The sequence below is a fragment of the Camellia sinensis genome, chromosome 8 (assembly GCF_055761805.1).
Source record: "Camellia sinensis isolate YWXY chromosome 8, ASM5576180v1, whole genome shotgun sequence".
In the NCBI taxonomy this organism is placed as follows: domain Eukaryota; kingdom Viridiplantae; phylum Streptophyta; class Magnoliopsida; order Ericales; family Theaceae; genus Camellia; species Camellia sinensis.
In genome coordinates this window covers 88,149,979-88,171,686 of record NC_138968.1, presented here as the reverse complement: position 1 = coordinate 88,171,686, position 21,708 = coordinate 88,149,979, and the positions used below count along the sequence as shown (strand labels likewise).

General features: G+C 43.9%; 1 protein-coding gene across 1 annotated transcript; it reads right to left on the bottom strand.

Annotated features, from left to right (window-relative positions):
* Window positions 1-1,030: 1,030 nt before the first annotated feature.
* Window positions 1,031-2,271, bottom strand: LOC145797876 (uncharacterized). The gene is made up of 2 exons (XM_082885307.1): window positions 1,965-2,271; window positions 1,031-1,101 (listed from the first exon to the last, which is right to left on the bottom strand). Exons 1-2 carry the CDS (start codon window positions 2,269-2,271, stop codon window positions 1,031-1,033), a joined length of 378 nt encoding a protein of 125 aa, XP_082741433.1.
* Between the last annotated feature and the right edge of the window lie 19,437 nt (window positions 2,272-21,708).

Here is a 21,708-nt window from a genome sequence, read left to right as displayed (position 1 = left end):
GCCCGAGTTCAAATACCAGGGCCGAGCAGTTTCTGCTGAAGACTCTGTCTACGCGGACAAGGACTACTCCCTTGGTTTCAATTTGACCAAGGGGTTGATCTTACCCGCTGATATGAAAAAACAAAACGAGCTTTCCGACCTCAAGGTCCTCCGCTCGGCGGGGAAATCCATAGTGCTGGTAAGTTCTCCATTTTTTACGTCAACTGTTTGCTCGGTTTTTGCTCAGTTTTCCGAATACTGACGATTTCTAACTTGTATTTAGGCCGTGCAAAAGAACTATTTGGCCCACGACCGAATGATCAAAGTGCGGCAGAGCCTGCAGGATGCCATAGTTGAGAATAAGGCACAAAAGGCCGAGATGGCAAAGCTTAAAGTTGCGCAGGAAGCAGTTGAGGCTGAGTGAGATATCCTGAGCCAAAAGGTTGACCGAGCTACCGAGGACAAACTTCGGGCTGTGAAGTCGACGAAGGCACGGTATCTCGCCGAGCTGAGGAAACTGCGCGATGCGCACAAAGCCGAGAAGGACAAGGTCGTAGATGATGTAGAAGACCGGGGATACGCGCAGGGCGAGAAGACCTACGAACGGCAGGTCCAAGTGACCAAGGACATCTTTTTCCAGTGCGGCTGGAAAGCTGCCGTGGAGAAAGTTGGTCTTAGGCAGGATTCTGACATGTTCATCAATCCACCTGCTGCCTATATCCCGGTCTACATGCAGGCGTACTCCAAGGCCGCCCAAAATCGGCTCATCGCGGAGGCAAGGAAAAAGGCCGAGGAAGAAGCCGCCACCGCGAAACAAGCCGAGCAAAATCCTCCCGGAGCATCTTCAGATGCGGAGGAAGAGGCTGATCGGGATATTGCCGTGATGGAAGGCACTGACGATGACGCCGAAGAAAACCTGCCCGAGCACAATGTGGAAGAGGCCGAGCAAACTGTGCAAGTTGCCGAACAAACGGTCGACGTAGAGTTGGATTGACAATTTTATTTTTTTTTTTTTGTAACCGGGCTATGCCCCCCCCCCCCCGTCTTGTACTTAAATTTCCTTTATCAATGAAGATTTTTGAATTTTTGCTCGCTCATCTTCTATTTCTTTTCGGTTTGCATCTGCATGGATTCCTTGATTCAATTGTTAACAATTCACAACTGCCAGGTCGGCTGTACCGTACAGTTTGCCAAGCTAAAATCACCTCAAACGTTTTCTAAGCAGAACTAGTAGTTTGGTTCCACGAACTTTCAAATGAACTGACATTTTAACTCTCCCGAGCAAAATCTGCTCGGCCTTAATTCGTTTGTACAGTTCATGCAATTTCGACGTGATCGAGCAAAATCAGCTCGCCTTTTAAGTTGGGTAATCCGCCAACACTCTTTTAGGCCGAGCAAATTCAGCTCGGCTTCTTATCGGTTGGACAAAACTCCAACATTGTGAATTCTGCCGAGGAAACTCCGCTCATTTTCCATATTGGGCAAGACACCAATATGTCCACTTGGCCGAGCAAAATCAGCTCGGCCCTTACACTAGGCAAAACACCAATGTTTCAGTTGAGTTGGTCATGACGCCAACATTTCAACCGAGCGAGCAAGACCAGCTAGGCCCTAATGCGAATGGGGCCATACGCCAATTACATCGTCGGACAATGCACCAACTGTTTGTGCGGTCTGCATTCGTTCCGGCGAGAGGAAATCAGTCCGGTCCCATTCAGGTCAGTCTCTTGCCCTGGTATTCATAATGACCTTGCGTCCTTGCGAATTCATTGTACAAAGACGTAATTCCAAACAACAAGAGGGCTATTTTTCATTACAAAAGCATTGATATCCTTTACATTATGTGCCAAAAGGCTAAAGGTCTAAAAAAGCTAAACAACACAAGCAAATTACATCTTAAAAGTAAAAGACCTTAAGGTTGGCCGTATTCCATGGTCTGGGGACAACCTTGCCATCTATGTGTTCCAGATGGTACGCCCCTTTACCAGCAAGACCAATCACCTTGTATGGTCCTTCCCAATTTGCACCGAGCTTTCCTTCGCTAGGGACCACTATGTTGCCAAGCACCTTTCTTAATACCCAGTCCCCAATCTTGAACATCCTGGGGTGCACAGCCTTGTTGTATTTTTTGGAGAGTTCTTGTTGATAAGCCGCTATGTGGATCAATGCTCGCTCCCTCCTTTCTTCAGCAAGGTCCAACTCCAATGCCACCGCTTCACTATTCAGATCTGGTTGGAAACTTTCAGAGCGAATGGTTGGCATGCCAATTTCCAACGGGATGACGACCTCCATGCCATAGGCCAAAGTAAATGGTGTTTCCCCGGTTGACCGCCTGGGCGTAGTGCGGTATGCCCAGAGCACATTAGGGAGTTCTTCAGCCCACTTGGCCTTAGCCTTCTCAAGCCGCTTCTTCAGCCCGTCCAGGATGGTCTTGTTTGAGGCCTCTGCTTGACCATTTGACTGAGGATAGGCCGGCGTCGAATTGTAGAACTCGATCTTCAACTCTTCGCAAAATTCGTGAAAGAGTTTACCATCAAATTGAGTGCCATTATCCGAGATGAGGGCCTTGGGTATATTGAAACGGGTGATCACGTTTTGCCATACAAACTTCTTCACGTCCTTTTCCCTTATGGTCGCTAGTGGCTCGGCCTCAACCCACTTGGTGAAATAGTCGGTGGTGGCGATGAAGAACTTACGGTTGCCCGAAGCAGCTGGGAGTGGTCCAACAATATCCAACCCCAAAAGCGCGAACGGCCAAGGACTTGTGAGAGGGAGCAAATCTCTAGCCGGTTGATGGATCTAGTGGGCGAACTTCTGACACTTCTCACACCTGCGAACATATTTTTGCGCATTTGCCTGCATGCGCGGTGACCAATAACCCTGAGAAACTGCTCGGTAAGCCAAGGATCTGCCCCCTGTATGACTGCCACAGATGCTCTCATGTATCTCATAGAGGAAAGCCTCCACCTTGGTGGGGTGGACACATTTCAAAAACGGGCCGGTGAAAGATTTCTTGTACAAGGCCCCGGACGGGGAGAGCCAAAACCACTCTGACTTTGCCCAGATCTTGTGTGCCGCTTTCTTTTCTTCTGGTAGAATTCTATCTTTCAGGAAGGCGATGATAGGATCCATCCAAGAAGGGCCCAAGTCGATGCAGAGTACCTTGGCTGATTCCGGTTCCTCAATGCTTAGCCGGGGTAAAAATTCTATCATCAAGGGGTTAGGAAAAGCTGTTTGAGCAGAAGCAAGTCCGGCCAATTCATCAGCCGCGCTGTTGTCCTCGCGGTCGATTTATTCGAACCTTATTGCAGCGAACTTCTTGATCTCTGCGTGTACCAGCGCCTGATACTTGGCCATTCTTTCATCCTTTGCCTCATACTCCCCTGAGACCTGATTGACCACCAACTTGGAATCACTAAATACCATAAGGGTTGTGGCTTTCATTCTCAGCGCAGTTCTTAGTCCGGCAAGGAGAACCTCATACTTAGCCTCGTTGTTGGATGCTGGGAAGTCGAGTGTAATTGCCTGCTCGATGATCAGCCCGTCCGGCGAGTTCTGCACGATGTCCAGCTCGGCCCCGTGTCTGTTGGACGCCCCATCAACGAAGAGCTTCCACATCTCGCAAAAAAATAGCTTCTAGCAATCAGAGGGGTTCTGGAAGCTTCTCATTTCCAAGTCTTTGATCGGTTTGTTATGGTCCCTTTCCTTGTCTTGGTTGGGTTCATCATCGTCGGACTTTGTTAGTCCGGTCGTGCTCGTCCCTTTTCCTACTTGCGAACCAACATTCGTTTCCGTTGCCAGAACCATGGGTTGTGCTAAATCAACACCAACTAGATCAACCGGGCAAACTGGATGCATCCCAGGGGCAAATTCCGCCACAAAGTCGGCAAGTGCTTGAGCCTTGATTGCTGTGCGCGGTCGGAACTTGATGTCATATTGTCCTAATTCCACGGCCCATTTCAAAATTCTCCCAGTGAAGTCTGTCTTTTCAAAAAGCACTTTAAGTGGGAACTCGGTTAACACAACTATTGTATGGGCATGAAAATAGTGTGCCAGCTTTCTTGATGCCATCATTAGGGCTAACGCCAATTTTTCCAAGGAAAGATATCTCGTTTCGGCTGGGAGAAGTGTCTTGCTTACATAGAAGATCGGTAGGTGCTGGATGCCTTCAGCACGCACCAATACCGCGTTGACTGCGTGTTGAGAGATAGCCAAGTAGAGGTACAACTCTTCGCCCGGCTGAGGCGTGACCAAAATAGGGGCTAAGGAGAGATATGCTTTCAGGCTTGCTAGTGCACGGTCACACTCATCATCCCAGAAGAACTTGGACTTCAGAGTTTTAAAGAAGGTCCTGCAATGATCAGAAGACCGGCTGATAAATCTGTTCAACGCGGCTGCCATCCCAGCAAGATGTTGCACGTCCTTCGTGGAGTTGGGACACTCCAGGTCTTGTATAGCCTTGATTTGTGATGGGTCGGCCTCGATTCCCTGGTTCGTAACCAGAAAACCCAAGAACTTCCCAGTGCCAACTCCGAAGGCGCATTTGGAGGCGTTCAGACGAAGCTTGTGGCGCTTTAGGATGGCAAACATTTCTGCTAGGTCGGCGAGGTGTTGGGACTTCTCCCTACTCTTCACCACCATGTCGTCGATATAGGCCTCCATTGTTCGGCCCAGAAGAGGAGTGAACATCTTCGTTACCATCCTCTGAAAAGTCGCCCCGGCGTTCTTTAGTCCAAACGGCATGACTTTGTAGCAATATAAGCCTCTGGGGGTTGTGAACGACGTGATCTCTCTGTCCGGTTTATACATGGCTATCTGGTGGTAGCCGCGATATGCGTCCAGGAAGCTAAACCTCTGATGGCCAGCGGTTAAGTCTACCAGCTGGTCAATTCGTGGGAGGGGAAAGCTATCATTGGGGCAAGCTCGGTTAACAGTCTTGTAGTCAACGCGGACTCGCCACTTGCCGTTCTTCTTCGGAACAACCACCGTGTTGGATATCCACCAAGGGTATTGCACCTCCTCTATGGCCCCAGCTTCCAACAAATTCTTTACTTCTTCTGCGACCACTTCAGCATGGTGCAAGGCTGAGCAGCGCGTCCTTTGAATAACTGGCCGTGCATTAGGGAAGACATTCAACTGATGACAAATGAAGCTCGGGTCGATGCCAGGCATGTCGTAAGGCGTCTAGGTAAAGGCCTCCAAATTGGAAACCAAGAAGTTGACATAATCCATTCGCTCGGCGCTAGACAAGGATGATCCCAAGAGGAAGAATTTAGTTGGATCGTTCTCGTCAATGCGCACTTTCACCAAATCTTCGACTGACTTTTCCTTGGCCTTTCTTCCTACGTCTTCAAGGACCACTTTACCCTCGGGCCCTTCAATCATTTGGACGAACCCTTTGGCCGCTCGGCTGCCATTTACCGCAATGAAGCATTGTTTCACCATCACCTGGTTCCCCCAAAGTTCCTCTATTTGTCCGCTTGGTGCCGGAAAGCGGATGACTTGGTGGAAGGTCGAAGCAACTGCTTGCATGGCGTGCAGCCAACCCCTGCCTAAGATCAAGTTGTAAGTTGATGGAACTTTAAGCATCCAGAACTCTACTTGCTTTACGACCGATCCCGCTTTGACCGGCAAAATAATCTTTCCCATTGGCCATTCTAGCTGTGAGTTGAAGTCGACCAAAGGGGACGTTGCGGGGGCCAAGTCCTTGTCTTCCAACTTCATTTGTTTAAACGCGTCATAATACATAATTTCTGCCGAACTCCCCTGGTCGATCAAGATTCTCTTGATGTCAAAGTCTTTGTCGTGGAGAGTGACTACTAAAGCATCATTGTGCGGCATCTGAACTCTTTCCAAGTCCTTAGTCGAGAATGAAAAGGATGTCCCTTTCTTCGGTCTTTCCCTTCTTCACAGCGGGCTGAACAAAGAGCACTTCCCTCATGTGCTCGGCCTTCTTGATCATCCCTCTCAGCTCGCAAACCCTGGCCGGTTCAATGATACCGTGGATGACGTTGATTACACCTTGCAGGGGCGCTTCTAGGGCGGCCAGGCCGTTTGGCTCGGCTTGGTCCACTGGCGTGGCCTTGATGCCCCCATCTATGTATTGGTCAAGATGCCCCGCCGCCACCAGCTCCTCTAAGTGTTGTTTGAGCGGCAAGCAGTCCTCTGTTCGGTGCCCCCGTTCCTCATGAAAGGTGCAGCGATATTTTGAATTGAAGCCCCATCTGCGCACTCCCCAGCTTGGCCGGCCAACGGACAAAGGGTTCACCTCGAATCTCGCTCAAAATGCGGTAGATGGGGATTTTAAATACCATGGTGATCCTAGTCCGCGCCTTTAATTTTCTTTTGGCATCCTCCGCTGCATCACGGGGAGGGTCAGCCCGGTCGTTTCGGCGGCCCTTGTTTCTGTCATCACGGTTTGAACCATGGCGCTGGTCTTTCGACTGGTTGTTTGGGCGGTTATCCTCCTACCCAACCGAGTGAACTTTCCCCGCAACCCTTCTGTCCGTCGCGACCGGATTACACTTCTCGATCACGGAGGCGGCATCATCCTCCACACGAATGTGCTCATTGATCCGCTGCATCAATGACTCCATGGTTGTGGGTTGATGCATCGTAAGTGAATCTCGCAGCCTGTGTCCGACTGGGAGACCCCGTTTGTACTGAGTGATCGCCAGATTTGGGGGGCAGTCGAGGATCTCATTGTTAGTTTCCCAGTATTTCGCATTGTATGCCTTCAACGAACATCCAGACTTCATCTTGACGCCCAGGAGATGGTCGACCTCCTTCGGCGTTCATGTGTTGGTTTTGAATCTGGTGACGAAGGCTTCCACTAGTTGCTGCCACCCCTCAATACTCCTCTCCAGGAGCCTTTCGAACCACTTCAAACCCAGCTCTCCCAAGCTTGCCGGGAATATGAGGCACATCAAGGCGTCGTTGCGCCGGTGGCCAGCCATCACTTGCCGGTAATGGCTCACATGCATGTACAGATCCATCTTGCCGTCGTACAAAGTGAACTTTGGCTGGTGGAATCCGGCGCGGAGTGGTGTACTCTCAATCTCTGGAGACAACGGCGTGGCTATAAGTCGCACCAGCTCTTTGTCCACCAGCGCAGGGGCTATTACTTTGGGGGCTGGCATCGCCACTTCCTTACTACAACAAATTGGAGCGCGTAACCTCTGCAATGCTGACACTCTCCGAGCCTCCCGACGGTGCGCCCTCTCCTCCAATACATCCCTCAAGTCCCTGGAACATGTGGAGAAAGAGGATCCCGACGTCGGCGTCGGGCGTGAGGGGCGGTAAGTGCTATCGCGAGAGAGGGACCTGCCCTCTCCTTGGTCGGAATCTCCAACCCCATAGTTCCTGGTGATGGAGAGAGAGTGACTCCTCCCCTGGCGGCAACTGCTACAACGAGGGGACGGGGTGCGCTCACTGAGGTTGCCCTCTCCAGCAACACCGTTCCCTTTAATCTGGCGTTTCAGCAGCTCCATCTCCGCCTCCATCTTCCGAATGACGGCGTCTTGGTCCTTGAGTTTGTGCTCCAGGCGCTGCGCATGGGACTTCCCCCAGCGTCGGCGGCCCTCAGGACTCTGCAAGCGATCAGTACTCCTCCCGCGTTTGCCTCGCGCACATCGCGAAGGAGTCTCTAGGCCCGCTATGGCTGGAAGATTCGGAGGACCTTCTCTCAAGCGGACATACTTAGGTTTGACGCCATCGACGACGGACAGTGGGGATTCGCCGTTGTTGGCCATGGAAATGGTTGAAGAAGCTCTAAAAACAAGGGTTGAGTATCAAAAACTTCCCACACACGGCGCCAATTGTACGGGGGCGAAATATCCTCAGATTTCCGTACTCCTTGTACTCCAAGCTTCTCTTGACGGCGTCTACCTGGAAACACAGAAACTGTGAGCTGCCCAGCGGTGGTGTGCCGGATAGACCCTCCGACGTTCAAGTCAGTCCACATGAGGAAGAAGAAGACTGATAGAGAGAGAGTATTTTCTTTGGGGAAGAAGTTGCATACCTCTAACGTTCGTCCTCCTCCCTATTTCAAGGCTGGCCATGCAGCCTCAAGATTATGCGCGCACTACCTCTGTTGTCCTTCCCAGGACAGGTGGCAGTGCTCGCCTCTCACCACCTTACGCGTGTAAAGGCTTAGTCCTCCCACTAGTACACGCAGAACTGTCCAATGGTATTGGCGCATGCTTGGAGCTGATTTCCTCTATCCCTCACGCCATTGGTCTAGGTGGCACACTCGACCAGAATACCACGACCGGCCTATCACTCGTGGAGAGTTGCCATCACATGCACACCACCGAGCTATGAACCGCCGGACTGTCCCTTGGGAAGGGGCCAAAGGGCGACACTCATGGCCGAGCTGATATTGCCCAGTTCATTAGGCTAACCGGTTGTAAGGTATGCTGGCCTCCACCCGTCCTACCTTCATTCTCGGTCACATGAAGCCCACTTATCTCGACTGGTCGGTCAGAAGCATGCCGGCCCTAATCGCGTCCACAGTCTAGCCCGAGTTCCTCTTAGCTTGGTCATCAGACACTGCTACGCCCACGGCCGCGTTATAGCTCGGCCAGGCATTAGTTCGTGTCTGGCCGGTCTTCTGCTTGGCGGCGTGTGGTTTGTCATGATAGGCGTTATCGTGGCTCGGCCGTACTAACGCGCAAATCTCCCCTCTCACATGCAATACGAATGAATGATGCACGTATGCAAAACATAAGGAATGCTAATCAAAATATACCCTAACCTAACCACTGAAAGCGGGTAAATAAAAGGGAGAAAGACTTGGGGTTGGAAGACATTCACACACACGCGCACACTTATTACAACATTTGCCCTCTTGACGGAGGGTCCGAATAATAAGCCAAGTAGCTGCGCTAATTAAACTAATTATTACAAACCAACTAATTAACTATGGTAAGCTAATTAATTATTACAAAACTTTAACTAATTAATCAAATTAATTAAGTTACAAAACCAACTAAGTAAGAAAAAGAAGCTAAATTAGGCTGCCACAGCTCTGCCTCGGAATAATGAATGATGCATGCTCGGTTTCCACCCCGAAAAGCTCTCTGGTTTGCTCTCAAAAGGCTCTGCTTGCAGGGTGTCTTCCAGTGCTTGCTGTTGAAACTTACCAAAACAGTGCGGGAGAGTGCACCAGTGGCCTGCCGACCATGAATGGTTGCTGCCGACCCCTCTGCCGGCCAAGGATGCATTCTGCCGACCAAGGATTAAGGTGTGCCGGCCAACAATGAGAGGGTGCTGGTTACTGGTGTGCTGTGACACCAAGCTGCAATAGAGCACAAAACATAGAAAATAGATGGTCTCCCAAGAACATGTACGTACTGTGCCCCTCCACAGTATCTCAAAACATCAGGGGAGAGGCATCGTTGGATCCAAAACCATCAATTAAGCATCTCAATGCATGATGGCCAAAGATCAAACATGTACAAATTCAATAAATGCATGACAAACAAGACACTTAGACCATCTCCTTATCATGAGAGATCAAAGGCAATGGAGACCAAGGGAAATTGGCTCACTTCATCACTTCAAGTATGAAATGAACTAATCCACCTTGTGCTCAACACAACATTCGATTGAACACAATGCAAAGCAAGCAACATGACATGCAAACAACATGCTAGTCTTGGCATGAAATGCAAGACTCTAACGTGCAAACACTCATGCACAACATACTAGAACACTTAAGCATTAAGAGCTAGTGAAGGACACAACACTAGAATCATGCAAAGCAATGTTTGATGGACTAAACCAACACCAAGCAGACTCCATGCATGCCAAAACAGTGGCAAAATCCGACTGGAAATGAAACAACAAAAGCTACAACAACGTGCTCATGCATTGGCTCGCAAGCTAAGCATTAAACACAACTCTCAAACACAATCAAAGAGTGATATGCATGAGAATATGGAAATGTTATATGCTCTGTAATCAAGTGTTAAATGATGCCAAATCACCCAAATATCTCAAAAAAGGCATGCTAGAGGGCTTAAAACTCAAGACTAGCAAAGGCACTTGCACCATAGCCATATCAAGCAAGCCTCAAAGGACCAAGATTACTCAAAACAGTCCTAAAACATGTCAAAACAAGGCCAAAAACATGCTTGAACATAGCCAACATATGCTAGAATAAAAGGCCAAAACACCAAGTAAGCTAGGCCAATGAGCATGATTGCACTACAAGTGTAAGAAGCAAATGAGCGATACTCTAACCAACCAAAAACAGAGTTGTATCATGGAAAAATAAGACCAAAAACACACTGAGATGGTAGCCCAAAAGCTTAGGCAAGCTTGCCTACAAATTAGCCCACGATCAAGACATAAGGCACAACTCTCTAAAAGCAATGAAAGTGTGAAACACGTGAGAGTATGACTACACTATCCACACTGAAATCATGTTATAAATGATGCCAAAGCATGCAAACAACTCTAGTAATGCATGCTAGAGACTTGACACTCAAAACTAGTCAAAGCCACTTACACTACAACCATACAAGGCAAGCCTCTCATGGCCAAGACCAACCAAAACAAAGCTAAGGCATGCTAAAATAACATCAAAAACATGCTGTGATAGAACCAAAATAGGCTAGCATGATGGATCAAAGCATTGAGCACACAAGACTAAATGGCAAGATTACACTACAAGTGTAAAAAACATGCATGAGGTGACCAAACTAGGCCAAAACAGTGTTATGCCATGCTAAAATAAGGCCAAAAACAAGCTGAGAACAAGCCAACACATGCTAGAAAAACATGCTCAATCATTAGGCCAACAAGGCAAGCAAACAAGACAAGAGGAGAAGGGACCATCCCCTCTCATTTTGGACCTCAAAACCACATTTCTACCACTGAAAATTCACTGGATTTTAGTGGCTAAAAGGCCAAAAAAAGATGATCTCAAAGGCCTTAAGAGATGGTACAAAGCAAAGCAAAACAAGCCACCAAGGGGGGATAGACCACCTCTAACTCAAACAAGGCCTCAAACAACCATTTTAAACACTTAAAAATAAATCTTTTTTTAGTTGAAAGCTAGGCCTAAAATAACATGCAAAGGTGGCTAAGATGGCATACAAAAGTAAGCTTAAAGGGGGAATACACTCGCCCTTGAAGGACAGCAGCAAAGCAGACCTTCCTCTGAGCCAAAACTAGCCTTTTGAGTCCAAACAAGACCCTCAAATACCTTAGCAACAAAATGACGGTGCTTTACTAGGTGTTGTAGTGCAAAAGTGAAGAGAAAATACACTTTGAGACACTATTAAGCACAACACAGAGAGAGAGTGAGAATTCAAGAGAGAGAGAGAGATATCTTGTCTCAAAAAAAATCTTGAACCTCCGAAAAGGGAGAGGAGCCTCCCCTTATATGGAGCAATGCAATGCAAAGCTTGCTTGACAAGCTTGAAATGGCCTCCATCCTTCCATACACGTGTATGAAGGATGGTTCAATGAAAAACAGCTGGCTCAAAAGTTCTGACATAATATTTGCTAAAACAAGGTATCCTGCCGGCCATCAGTGGTGGCCGACAGTGCCGCATTGATGGCCGGCAGGCCTTATCAATGGCCAGCAGGGCCAAATCCATGGTCGGCAGCCCGTTCCTCATGGCTGGCAGGCCATCACAAACAACAATATGAAGGGAGCAAGTCATGGTCCAAAAATGAGATAGAATGGAAATAGGGTTTGGAAAAAGAAAACCTGGCATTCAGTCGCGAAAGTTAAGCACTTAGCGAGCAATCAAACTTGTAATCGGATGTACCTACAAGCACATCCAAGTCTTGAGGACGGTCAAAAATGAGGTGTCTACACTATGATTATCATATTAGTGGTTGTTGGATTGTGGCCTTAACCCATGGAAAGATTTTGATAATGACAGTAAAATGTTGTTGAGATTGAGATCTCCATGTTATAATTGATTTGTCTCTATTGTGGATTCATGTTGTCATTAGTGTGGTTGTTACCACTCAGAGCCTTGTTGTTGTTTTATTCTTGTCCTTTCGACGTGTTGATGAAAGGTGTAACCAAATTTCGGGGGTGAAATTTCCTAAGAGGGGATGTTATGATGTCCTCGGTTTTGAGGGCTTGAATAGTATTGTGTAGTAGGGTAATATGCTTTTTTTTGGATGTTTGGTTACCGTATCGAGTCGTTGAGATTCCCTTTCTACTGCTACTTAACAGCTCGTAACTTTTTCGGGTTGTAAACTTTAAGTTTTGGGAATTGGAACTTGCCTTGGTTTACAAAATCACTTTTTGAGCTCTAGACAAAACCACTCATACGGAATTGAAACTCGCTCGAGCGGATTTTGGGTCTTGCTCGATCGGATTTTGGGTGATTTTTTTTTAGGTAGCTCTCTGGAGTAATCCTCCCTTATGCTAAAATTTTCGCTCTGGCAGATTTCGGCGCGTCAGTCTCGAAGTTCGTGCTCTTTTCCTTAAATTTGATGCCAAAAGTGTTTTTTTACACATATTTTATTCTCTCGCTCTCTCTCTCTCTCTCTCTCTCTCTCTCTTGTTTCTTTCTCTCTCTATATTCATCTATTCTCTAGAAAAACACACCCAAATCCAACTTCTCTCTAAGATTTAGCTCAAATCTGCAACAGTTTGACGGGGCTTTTTACAATATATTGAAGAGGGTGGCGAGGGCTACGTTTATAACTGATTGGATTGTGTTTTTGTCAACTTTGATTTCTAGGGTTCTGTTCCTCTTCATCTCCCAAGCTGGAGCTAGGGATAATCTTTGAGTTATATATACATTTGCAAGTTTATACATGTTTTGAGTATTTAATCATGTTGTGAGTTAGGATTTTTGGTTGTTGAACGCTAGATGATGTTAGCAGTGGATTTCATTTATTTTTTCTGAAAACTTTTAGAATATGAGTATGTTCTAGGGTGTGGGTGTTGTTTTGAAAAAATCTTTTCAAAAATGAAACAAAAACCTTGTTTTGGTGGAAACCCTAAAATTTGTGGATTTTGGGAAAAAGTCGTGATATTGTGAAATTGATACTTGATAATTTTCCATGTGAGTAAATGAGGAGGAAATTGTATAGTTTTATCAAATGAAGAGATTTCATGAGAAAATGAGAAATTGTACAATTGGAAAGCTAGAACAATAGTTTGTTGTCATTGTGGAAAGACCAAATGCTAAAAATGATGTTTAACATGTAGAGATTACATGAATGTTAATATTGTTATATTGTCTCGTGAAAAAAATGTACTATGATATTATATTGATAAGAGATGTGGAATTTGATCACAATGGAGGATTGTGTGGATGAATTGAGAAATTGGAAAATTTCAAGGCATTGATATAAAAATATATTGCATTGGCACTTGATTTAATTATCATCACTTTTTGATTTGTCATTGTTGAGATGTTCAAATCGAACTTTATTGTTGCATTGGACATTGCATCGCCGTTCTATTTTATCATTAATGCAATTGATTTTGAATATTGCATTGGAAAATGTATTGCTTTGAGAAAGGGAATTGTTTTGCAAAACAAGATCATATTGATTTGTTTTTTGGATAAATACGTTGGTAAGTCTGGATAGGGTGTGTAGTTGGTATTGGTTAAGTTGGCCTGAGTGTCTATGGTGAAAGACTGAAAACACGCGTGGAGGAGGTACCATGTGCCTTCTAGTTAGTTACTGGTAAAGTCCAGATTGGTAGTGCTTGCGATGCCTACTTGCCAACACCAACCTACGGATTATCTGAGTTGTATTTACCGCCATTTTGAACTACATTGAAATTATTGAATTGTTAAATTCTCAAGATTGCATCATGTACGAAAGTTTCAAAAGATAGAGATATATGTTTTTGAACATAACATGGCATATGCATTCGTCCCATGAAACTGTATAAAATGTATATACTTTGTGAAGATTTTCCTACTGGGCTTTATGCTCATCCCATTGGGATTTTGTGCAGGAAATGATGTGGTGATCCCTCAAAGTTAGAGGAATGGAAATATGTTTTGAGAGCACGTGACTCTTTTCTTTGTTGTAATTATTTTTAACAAGCCAAGGGCTTTATATGTATGGGTTTAAAAATCGGGCTTAAACCTTAGAAATTGCAACCCTTGATGGCATTTATTTGCATTTGACTTATGTGCCACATGCTATAGATTCATATACAAGGATTGTTGAATGTATAACCGCATGTGGAACATTCTTTTGTAAATCTGTTGATGGTTAATGAATACAGATGTTGGAGATTTAAGGATGATATTAATATTGAGACATACTTATGTTTACATTAAATAATGAAAGTTAATGAATCTTTATTGCGTAAATTTTCAGTGCGTGACAGGGTGGTTGTTAGGCTTTTCATGTCTAATTAATATATTTAATATGTGAAATGTTTTTAGTTTTCAATTTTTTGATTTAATGGATTGGTTCAATGATGATATCAAAGTTGTCACCATATTTGACTTTTGGAAAAATAGAAACTAATATAGTGAAATAAAAAGAAGCACCTATTACATGATAGTCATTCAAACACATAAAAATTATTTTTGTAAAAAAATAAGTAAATGTCTAAAAGATTTATCAATTTTACATAATTTTATCTTTAATGTGTAGAAATAATTTTTAAAAATTCAAAAATATTTTTTTTGACATTTATTTTTGTCAAATTAGTTTATATTTTATCAAATTGATGACTTTGCCCTTGAAATTGAACACTGACATCTTCAATTGTCCTTATTTGGAACAAGATTTAAAATTTAGGGTTAAATGTGTCACAGGTGAAAAGTCAAGGACCAAAGTGACACAAGACCCAAACTATAAGGATCGTTATAGTAATTCGCCCTAAAATTAATAAACATAAATATATAGAAAAATATAAATACAAAATAAAGCATTTATAGACAAAATAAGAAAAGTCATAGAAGAATAAAAGAGAAAAGAAAAGGATTAGAGAAAAAATGCAAGAGGAAGATGAAAATGAGTGATAATTGTGGAGGATGCATTTTTAGGGTTGCACCACGTGGTCGAGGTGTTTACCGAGGTGCCACATGGACGAGTTGTGATCCTGAAATTATTGTGATATTGCCGATATATGGTGTGGTAATATTGGAATCTGTGATATTCTAATTGAGGACAAGGCTTCTAGATAAGTTAAGGTGCTTAGTTTGGATAGAGATTAGGTCTTTTATTAGGATCATTCTTATCTAACTATGAATCCGGGATAAGTGCTATGCTTGAATCCTATGCTTGAGTCCTATGAAGTGAGACTTCTTGGGGAAGTTAGACACTAATCATTATAAAAGTAAGGCAGCTCCGTGGGTCTAAGGTATACTTTTGATTATGAGCTATTTACTTGAGTTGATATCTTGTGAGATAAGTGACTGACTTGATTGTTAGAGTGCCCCTAGGTTAAGGAGCCACCGTGGTATTTCTTGTTTTCTTGTGTCCAGGTGCTTGGCTTAATCTATTCTTTTGTGTGCTCTCCAGCTAAGTTCTCTATCTGGTTGTGAGGTTATAAATCAACACCCACAATTTGTCACCGTCTGTGGGAACTTAGTAAGAATAGATGGCCGACATTGAACAAGAGGAGAGAGTCAAGGATGACATGCACAATGAAGATGAGGAGTATGTTGATCCAAACGTTGGAGGAGAAAACAATGAAAAAGAAGTGCAATAAATGAATCCATAAGAAAACCATGCTGCGAAGGGCTGCAATAGAACAAGGAGGGGCAACTAAGAAAAGTACTACAATGAGAGCAATCTCTAGGTCTGGAAGGATCGATGCATGCGGAGGGATGATGAGGTAAAGAACTTGGCAAACGAGTTGATAGACCTACAAACCTTGGTGAACTTCATGATGCAAAATAAGGTAATGTATCCAGCTTTGCCATTACCAGCAACACTGATGCCAACAACAAATGCCAATGCCCAGAAGGGAGGGAAGACAATGGTGTCGATCATCCTACAGCACGAGAAGAGACCTGAGACTTCAAATCGGCGACCTTAGAACATCGGACAGGCAAAATCACGACTAGTAGATTGTTAGAGAACCAAAGGAGCGCAGATTAGGGGATCTAAACATATCAACAGACAAGGTCTCTGCGTTGATGAGATAGTAGACGTGGAGAAGTCCAAAAGGACGCATCCCAGTACGGGAAGTAGCGCGTCGAAGAGATTAAAGTTGGTAGACAGTTGAGCCTCGTAATGGACATGGAGGACTTGCGGGATTACCTCAAGAGGAAGAGAAACAGTGCCGAGGTAGTGTTCACAGCACAGCTGAGGTTGCCATTCTCAATGGAGTTGGACGCGTTTGAGGTGCCTAAGAGATTTACCAAATTGAGGTTCCAGATCTATGATGGCAAGTCAGACCCGAACTTTCACATTGGTTTATACTTGAATGCAATGTCTTTGTGGAGCGGGAACGAAAAGTTGTTGTGCAAAGTGTTCCTATCAACATATAGGGAAATAACATCAGATTGGTTCCTCAAATTGCTAAAAGTATTTGTCTAGAGTTAGGAAGGACTGGCCGAGATGTTTGTGGCCAGGTTTTTTATGAACAAATTGCAGCTATTGTGGGTTAATTCCCTATTGGCCTTGAAGATTGATGATGGTAAAAGCCTTAGGGCTTATGCCAAGAGGTACTACGTGGTTTACAATCAGATTTTTGTGTGTAACCAGGAACTAGTTGTCGTTTCTTTTAAGAACAGATTAGAGAATGATTGCCCACTTCGACAATCCCTTGCAAAGAGCCCCTCGAAAAATATGTGTACCTGGCTTTTCTTGCTCCTCGGAGGGGTTTAGTCTCCTCGAGTACGACTTCTCTATAGTTCGGACTCTCGTGATTTTGAATCTAGTTTCACAAATGCAATGTGAAACAGAAAAGAAACAAATGAGAGTACAAATTCGACAAATCTTAGAAAAATCCATTAATCACAAGAGATGCCAAAAATGGACTGCATTGCCAGATTTCAGAGTTGCCACCAAATATTTTAGGGAAATTAAGAAACCCATGACTCGCACCAAAGGCCACTTGTCAACCATAACCAAAGTGTCTCGGTTCAGGAACTTAGGTATGAGAAGGGAAGGTTATGAATGGAGCACACCCCTCACCCGATCAAAGATCGGCCTCTACTAAATCATGATGTGAATTTTATAGACATTATATGCTTCTATTCTGATTTGTTTATATGCCAACATTACTGTGTGAGGCGAACAAGTATAGACTACGTCATCACTCACTTTGGAAATACCTTGATCTCATGCAAATTTGAAAAAGTTTTAAATGTGCATGACTCAAAGGAGAAATGAGCTCATATATACAACGATCAAAGTCATTTCCAACGTAAGCAAAATAGCCTCCATCCACAGGCATTCAAAGAGTTTATTTCAAGTAAACATATATCCTTATGATAGTATGATGGTAAAAATCACACATATGATATGCTAAAGCGAAAATGCTTACCCAAAAACTCGTCAAAGGAAAGCAAAAGAAAAGAAAGTAGTTAGAAAATGCATGATCCGAAAAATGCACATGACTAATGCAACACATACAAAATGCAAGTACTAGATTCGGATATTTAACATGACATATGAATAAACTAAATGCATGCGGTAGCGCACATAATCAGGAAGTATGATGAGCCAAACCTTAATGCATGCAAAAATGGATACAAATCATGAAAATGATAAAGGTAAACAAGATGCTATACAACTACGGTAAGCATGTAAATAAAAAGGAGAAAGAAATGAGGGTTGGAAGACATACATCAAGTGTTACAAATTTCCCTTCTTCACAAGGGGGTCCAAATGTCCTAATTAACAAATTATTACAAATACAAATTTCAAAGTGACTAATCTGAGGGAGTTGAATGAAATGAGGAAAATCGCATGTGCGCTAGCAAGAACATCCTCCGGAAACCTTTCTTCCTGTCGATAGAATTGCCTTGTTTGTAGCTAGAGAATAGTTCTGTTTTGGCCTCAGGATCTATTATGTTTTTCTGAATAACCACCACCGCCATACCAAGTAGTTGGTCGGGCGGCCTGATGAACTAGTCGGCCGTACACTGAAGTGGCTAGCCGGTGTAGACCGCCCAGAACTCTGCTCTCCGTGCGCGAAGGCGCGAATCGTTTTGTTCTTAGCTACTACAGTTCGGACACATGTCACGATTCTGAATCTAATCTTGTAAAGTGCAATTCAGGACTGATAAATCAGCAAAGAGTCCAAATCCGGAAAATTGTTTTGGAAAATCGATTTTAATAAAGAAGTGCCAAACATGGACTGCTTTGCCAGATACAGAGTCGCCACCTAAATGTTTTGTTTTGAGGAAATTTAGGAAATCCTGACTCGTGCCTAAGGCCACGTGTCCGTCATCACCAAAGTTGCCTCGGCTCGGGAACTTGGGTACGAGGGGGAAAGGTCATGAAATGAGCACCCCTGCTGGCTAGATCAAAGGATCGGCCTTTACTAACATGATATGTTGTTTTTGAAAACACATGCATTCTTATTCCGATTATTAGCTAACATTACTATGTGATGTGCACAGAAAACAAATATAGACTCAATCACGTGAATTGGAACAAAACCACTCATGTTTGTTTTTCGAATATGTTTTGAAGATGCTACTCGCAAGTAGGCTAAGATGAGGTTTTTCCACCCTCAAGTGGGCTTAGAAAAACATGATTTTGCCACTTCAAGTGGGCTTAAAAAAAGAACTCACAATCATTGAGTTGTTCCAATCTAGGCAATCAAGCCTCCACCCACAGGCATTCAGGTAGTTAATCACTTAAGCAGTTAGCCTTATACCAAGCATGCTATCATTGCAACACTTACACACATGCAAGGATGCTAAAGCATAAACACTCACCGAGTACTCTGAGCCAAAACAGAAGCTATGTCAGAAAGCAATGCATGCTCTTAACTATGTTAAGAATGCCTAATGCAACACATGCAAAATGCAACTAAGATAGGCTCGGCTATTCTAAGATGTCATGCGAATGCAACAATTGATACATGTATTCAAATTGGTATTGAAATATAATGCAGTTAGTATGATGTGCCGAGCCCGGTGCATGCAAGACAGATGAATGATGCACACATGCATAGCATAAGGACGTGAATTGAAACATGTCCTAAAACTAACCACTGAAAGCGGATAAGTAAAAAGGAGAAAGAAATGGGATTCGAAGACATGCATCACACACACGCACACTTATTTACAACATCGCCCTCTCGGAGGATGGTCCGAATGAATAATACAAACCAACTAATTAACTAAGTATTCTAGCTAATTAATTATTAAAAAACTTTTAACTAATTAAACAAATTAATTAATTTACAAAACCAGCTAAGTAAGAAACTGAAGTAGGCTGCCCCAACTCTGCCTCAGAATGATGAATGATGCATGCTTGGTCGTGTCCTCCCGAAAATCCACCACCGTGCCTCATGATGCCTCTGTTTGCACTGTTTTAGACTTCTGAAAATCATGCCAACCTCCAAAATACTTCTGATCCACTTTAGGAACAATCTGAGGGGTAGTTGGCTAAGGGGAATGGCCATCGACCAAATAAAATGATCATCGACCATTTTGATGGTCGATCGGCAGACTTTGATGGCCGGTTGGCAGCTCTGATGGCCGATCGGCTACTGCTTCCTATAAATTCTCCTCTTGCTGCAATAGAGCACTAATAGAGGCATGGCAGTGTATTTACAAGAAAATGTGTGTGCAACCACACTCCATATCGTGTATAAGGCTCAAAGGAGTGTAGTGCTCAGCTCTCGAGCCATCAATCATGCATCTCAATGCATGATGGCCAAAGAGACCGAGTTGCACAAATCAATGACAATGAATGCACACAAATATCACATAAGACTTAATGAATCTTCACCTTATCATGCATGATCAAAGGTGTCGGCGACCTAAGAAATGAGGCGCGTTTTATCACTTCAAGTATGAAACGCCCCTCGTTCCTCGTGTTTGGATTAACATCCGATTCCAAACACAATGCAATGAAAAGCATGCACACACAATGCAATGCGACAAGCATGCAAAAGTCATGCAATGCAGCAAGCATGCAACAACATGCTATCTAATCAACATGCTAAACATCATGAACGTGCAACATGCAAACAACAATGTCATGCAACAACATGCAAATGACAATACAATGGCAAGAGTCATGTAATGCAACAATTGGTGGACTTAAACCGCATATGGACAGACCTGAGAGGGTCCAAAAATAGTGGCCAACATACCAAAACTTAGGCACAAAAGGGGCCAAGGACATGTGCTCGTGTGATGGCTCCTCAACTAGGCATAAGAACACAACTCTCAAACATGATGAAGAAGTGACAAATATGGTGATGTGGCAATGAAATAAACTCTGAAATTACATTCCAAATGAGGCTAAATCATGCACAAATGACAAACAAAGCATGCTAGTGGGCTCAAAGCTTAAAGCTAGCCAAGAGACTTATACCATGGCCATATAAAGCAAGCCCCAAAGGGGGAAGGTGACTCAAAACAGTCCCAAGGCAGGTCAAAATAAGGCCGAAACATGCATGGAATGAAGCCAAAACAAGCTAGCATGGTGAGCACAAAACTTGACGCATACAAGGCCAAGGAAGAGGATTGCACTACACCTACCAAACCAAGCATAACATGACTTCACTCACCAAAATCAGAGTTATGGCATGTCAAAATAACCCCAAAAATGCACTGATATGGCTGCCCAAAAGTTTAGGCAGTAAGGCATGCACATAGACTCATACGTAAGGCATCAAGCAAGATTCACCAAAAGCATAGAAATAGTGGAGCATGAGAGAGTATGGTCATACTATACATACTGAAATCATGGTAGAAATGAGACCAAAGCATGCAAACAACTCAAGTAAGGCATGCTAGAGTGCATGAAACTCAAAGCTAATGAGCAAGAATGCATTATGGCTATACAAAGCATGGCATGCATGACCAAAACAACATAAATCAGAGCTTAAGTAGGCTAAAACATGGATAAAAGCTTCTTGGAGTTAAGCCAAAACATGCTAGAATGATGGTTTAAACACACGATGCATGTTAGGCTAGTGAATGGATTTGCACTACAAATGCAAGGAGCATGCATGATATGATCAAACCAAGCCAAAAAAGTGTTATATCATGGCGAAACAAGGCCTAAGACGTACTGAAATGGAGCCACAAAGAGGTAGAAAAACATGCCAACTTGGTGAGCCATCAACACAAGCATTCAAGAGAAGAGGAGGGGGGACAACCCCCTCCTATTTAAGCCCTCAAAACACACTTTCCACCACTAAAATTCTCCTGGAATTTAGTGGTAGAAAGGCCACATAAAGGAGAAAACAAAGGCCCAAAGAGATGATTCAAAACAAGACCAAACAAGGCTCTAAAGGGGGTAGACCACCCCTAACGCCAAAGAGGCCTCAAACAAACATGTTAAGCACTACAAAACAAGACTTTTTTTCAGTTAAAAGCAAGGCCTAGAACAATATACAGGTATGGCCAATATGGTATACAAACAAAAGCTTAAAAGGGAAATACACTCACCCTGGAAGCACAACTTTGAAACCAGCAGCTTCTGAGGCAAAAACCAACTTTTAGAGCTAAAATGACACTCCCAAGAATCTCAGCTCAAAGATGGTGGTGTATTGCTAGGTGTTGTAGTGCAAAGGTGAAGACAAAACACACTTTAAGGCTCAAACTCACACAGATATATAGAGAGATATAT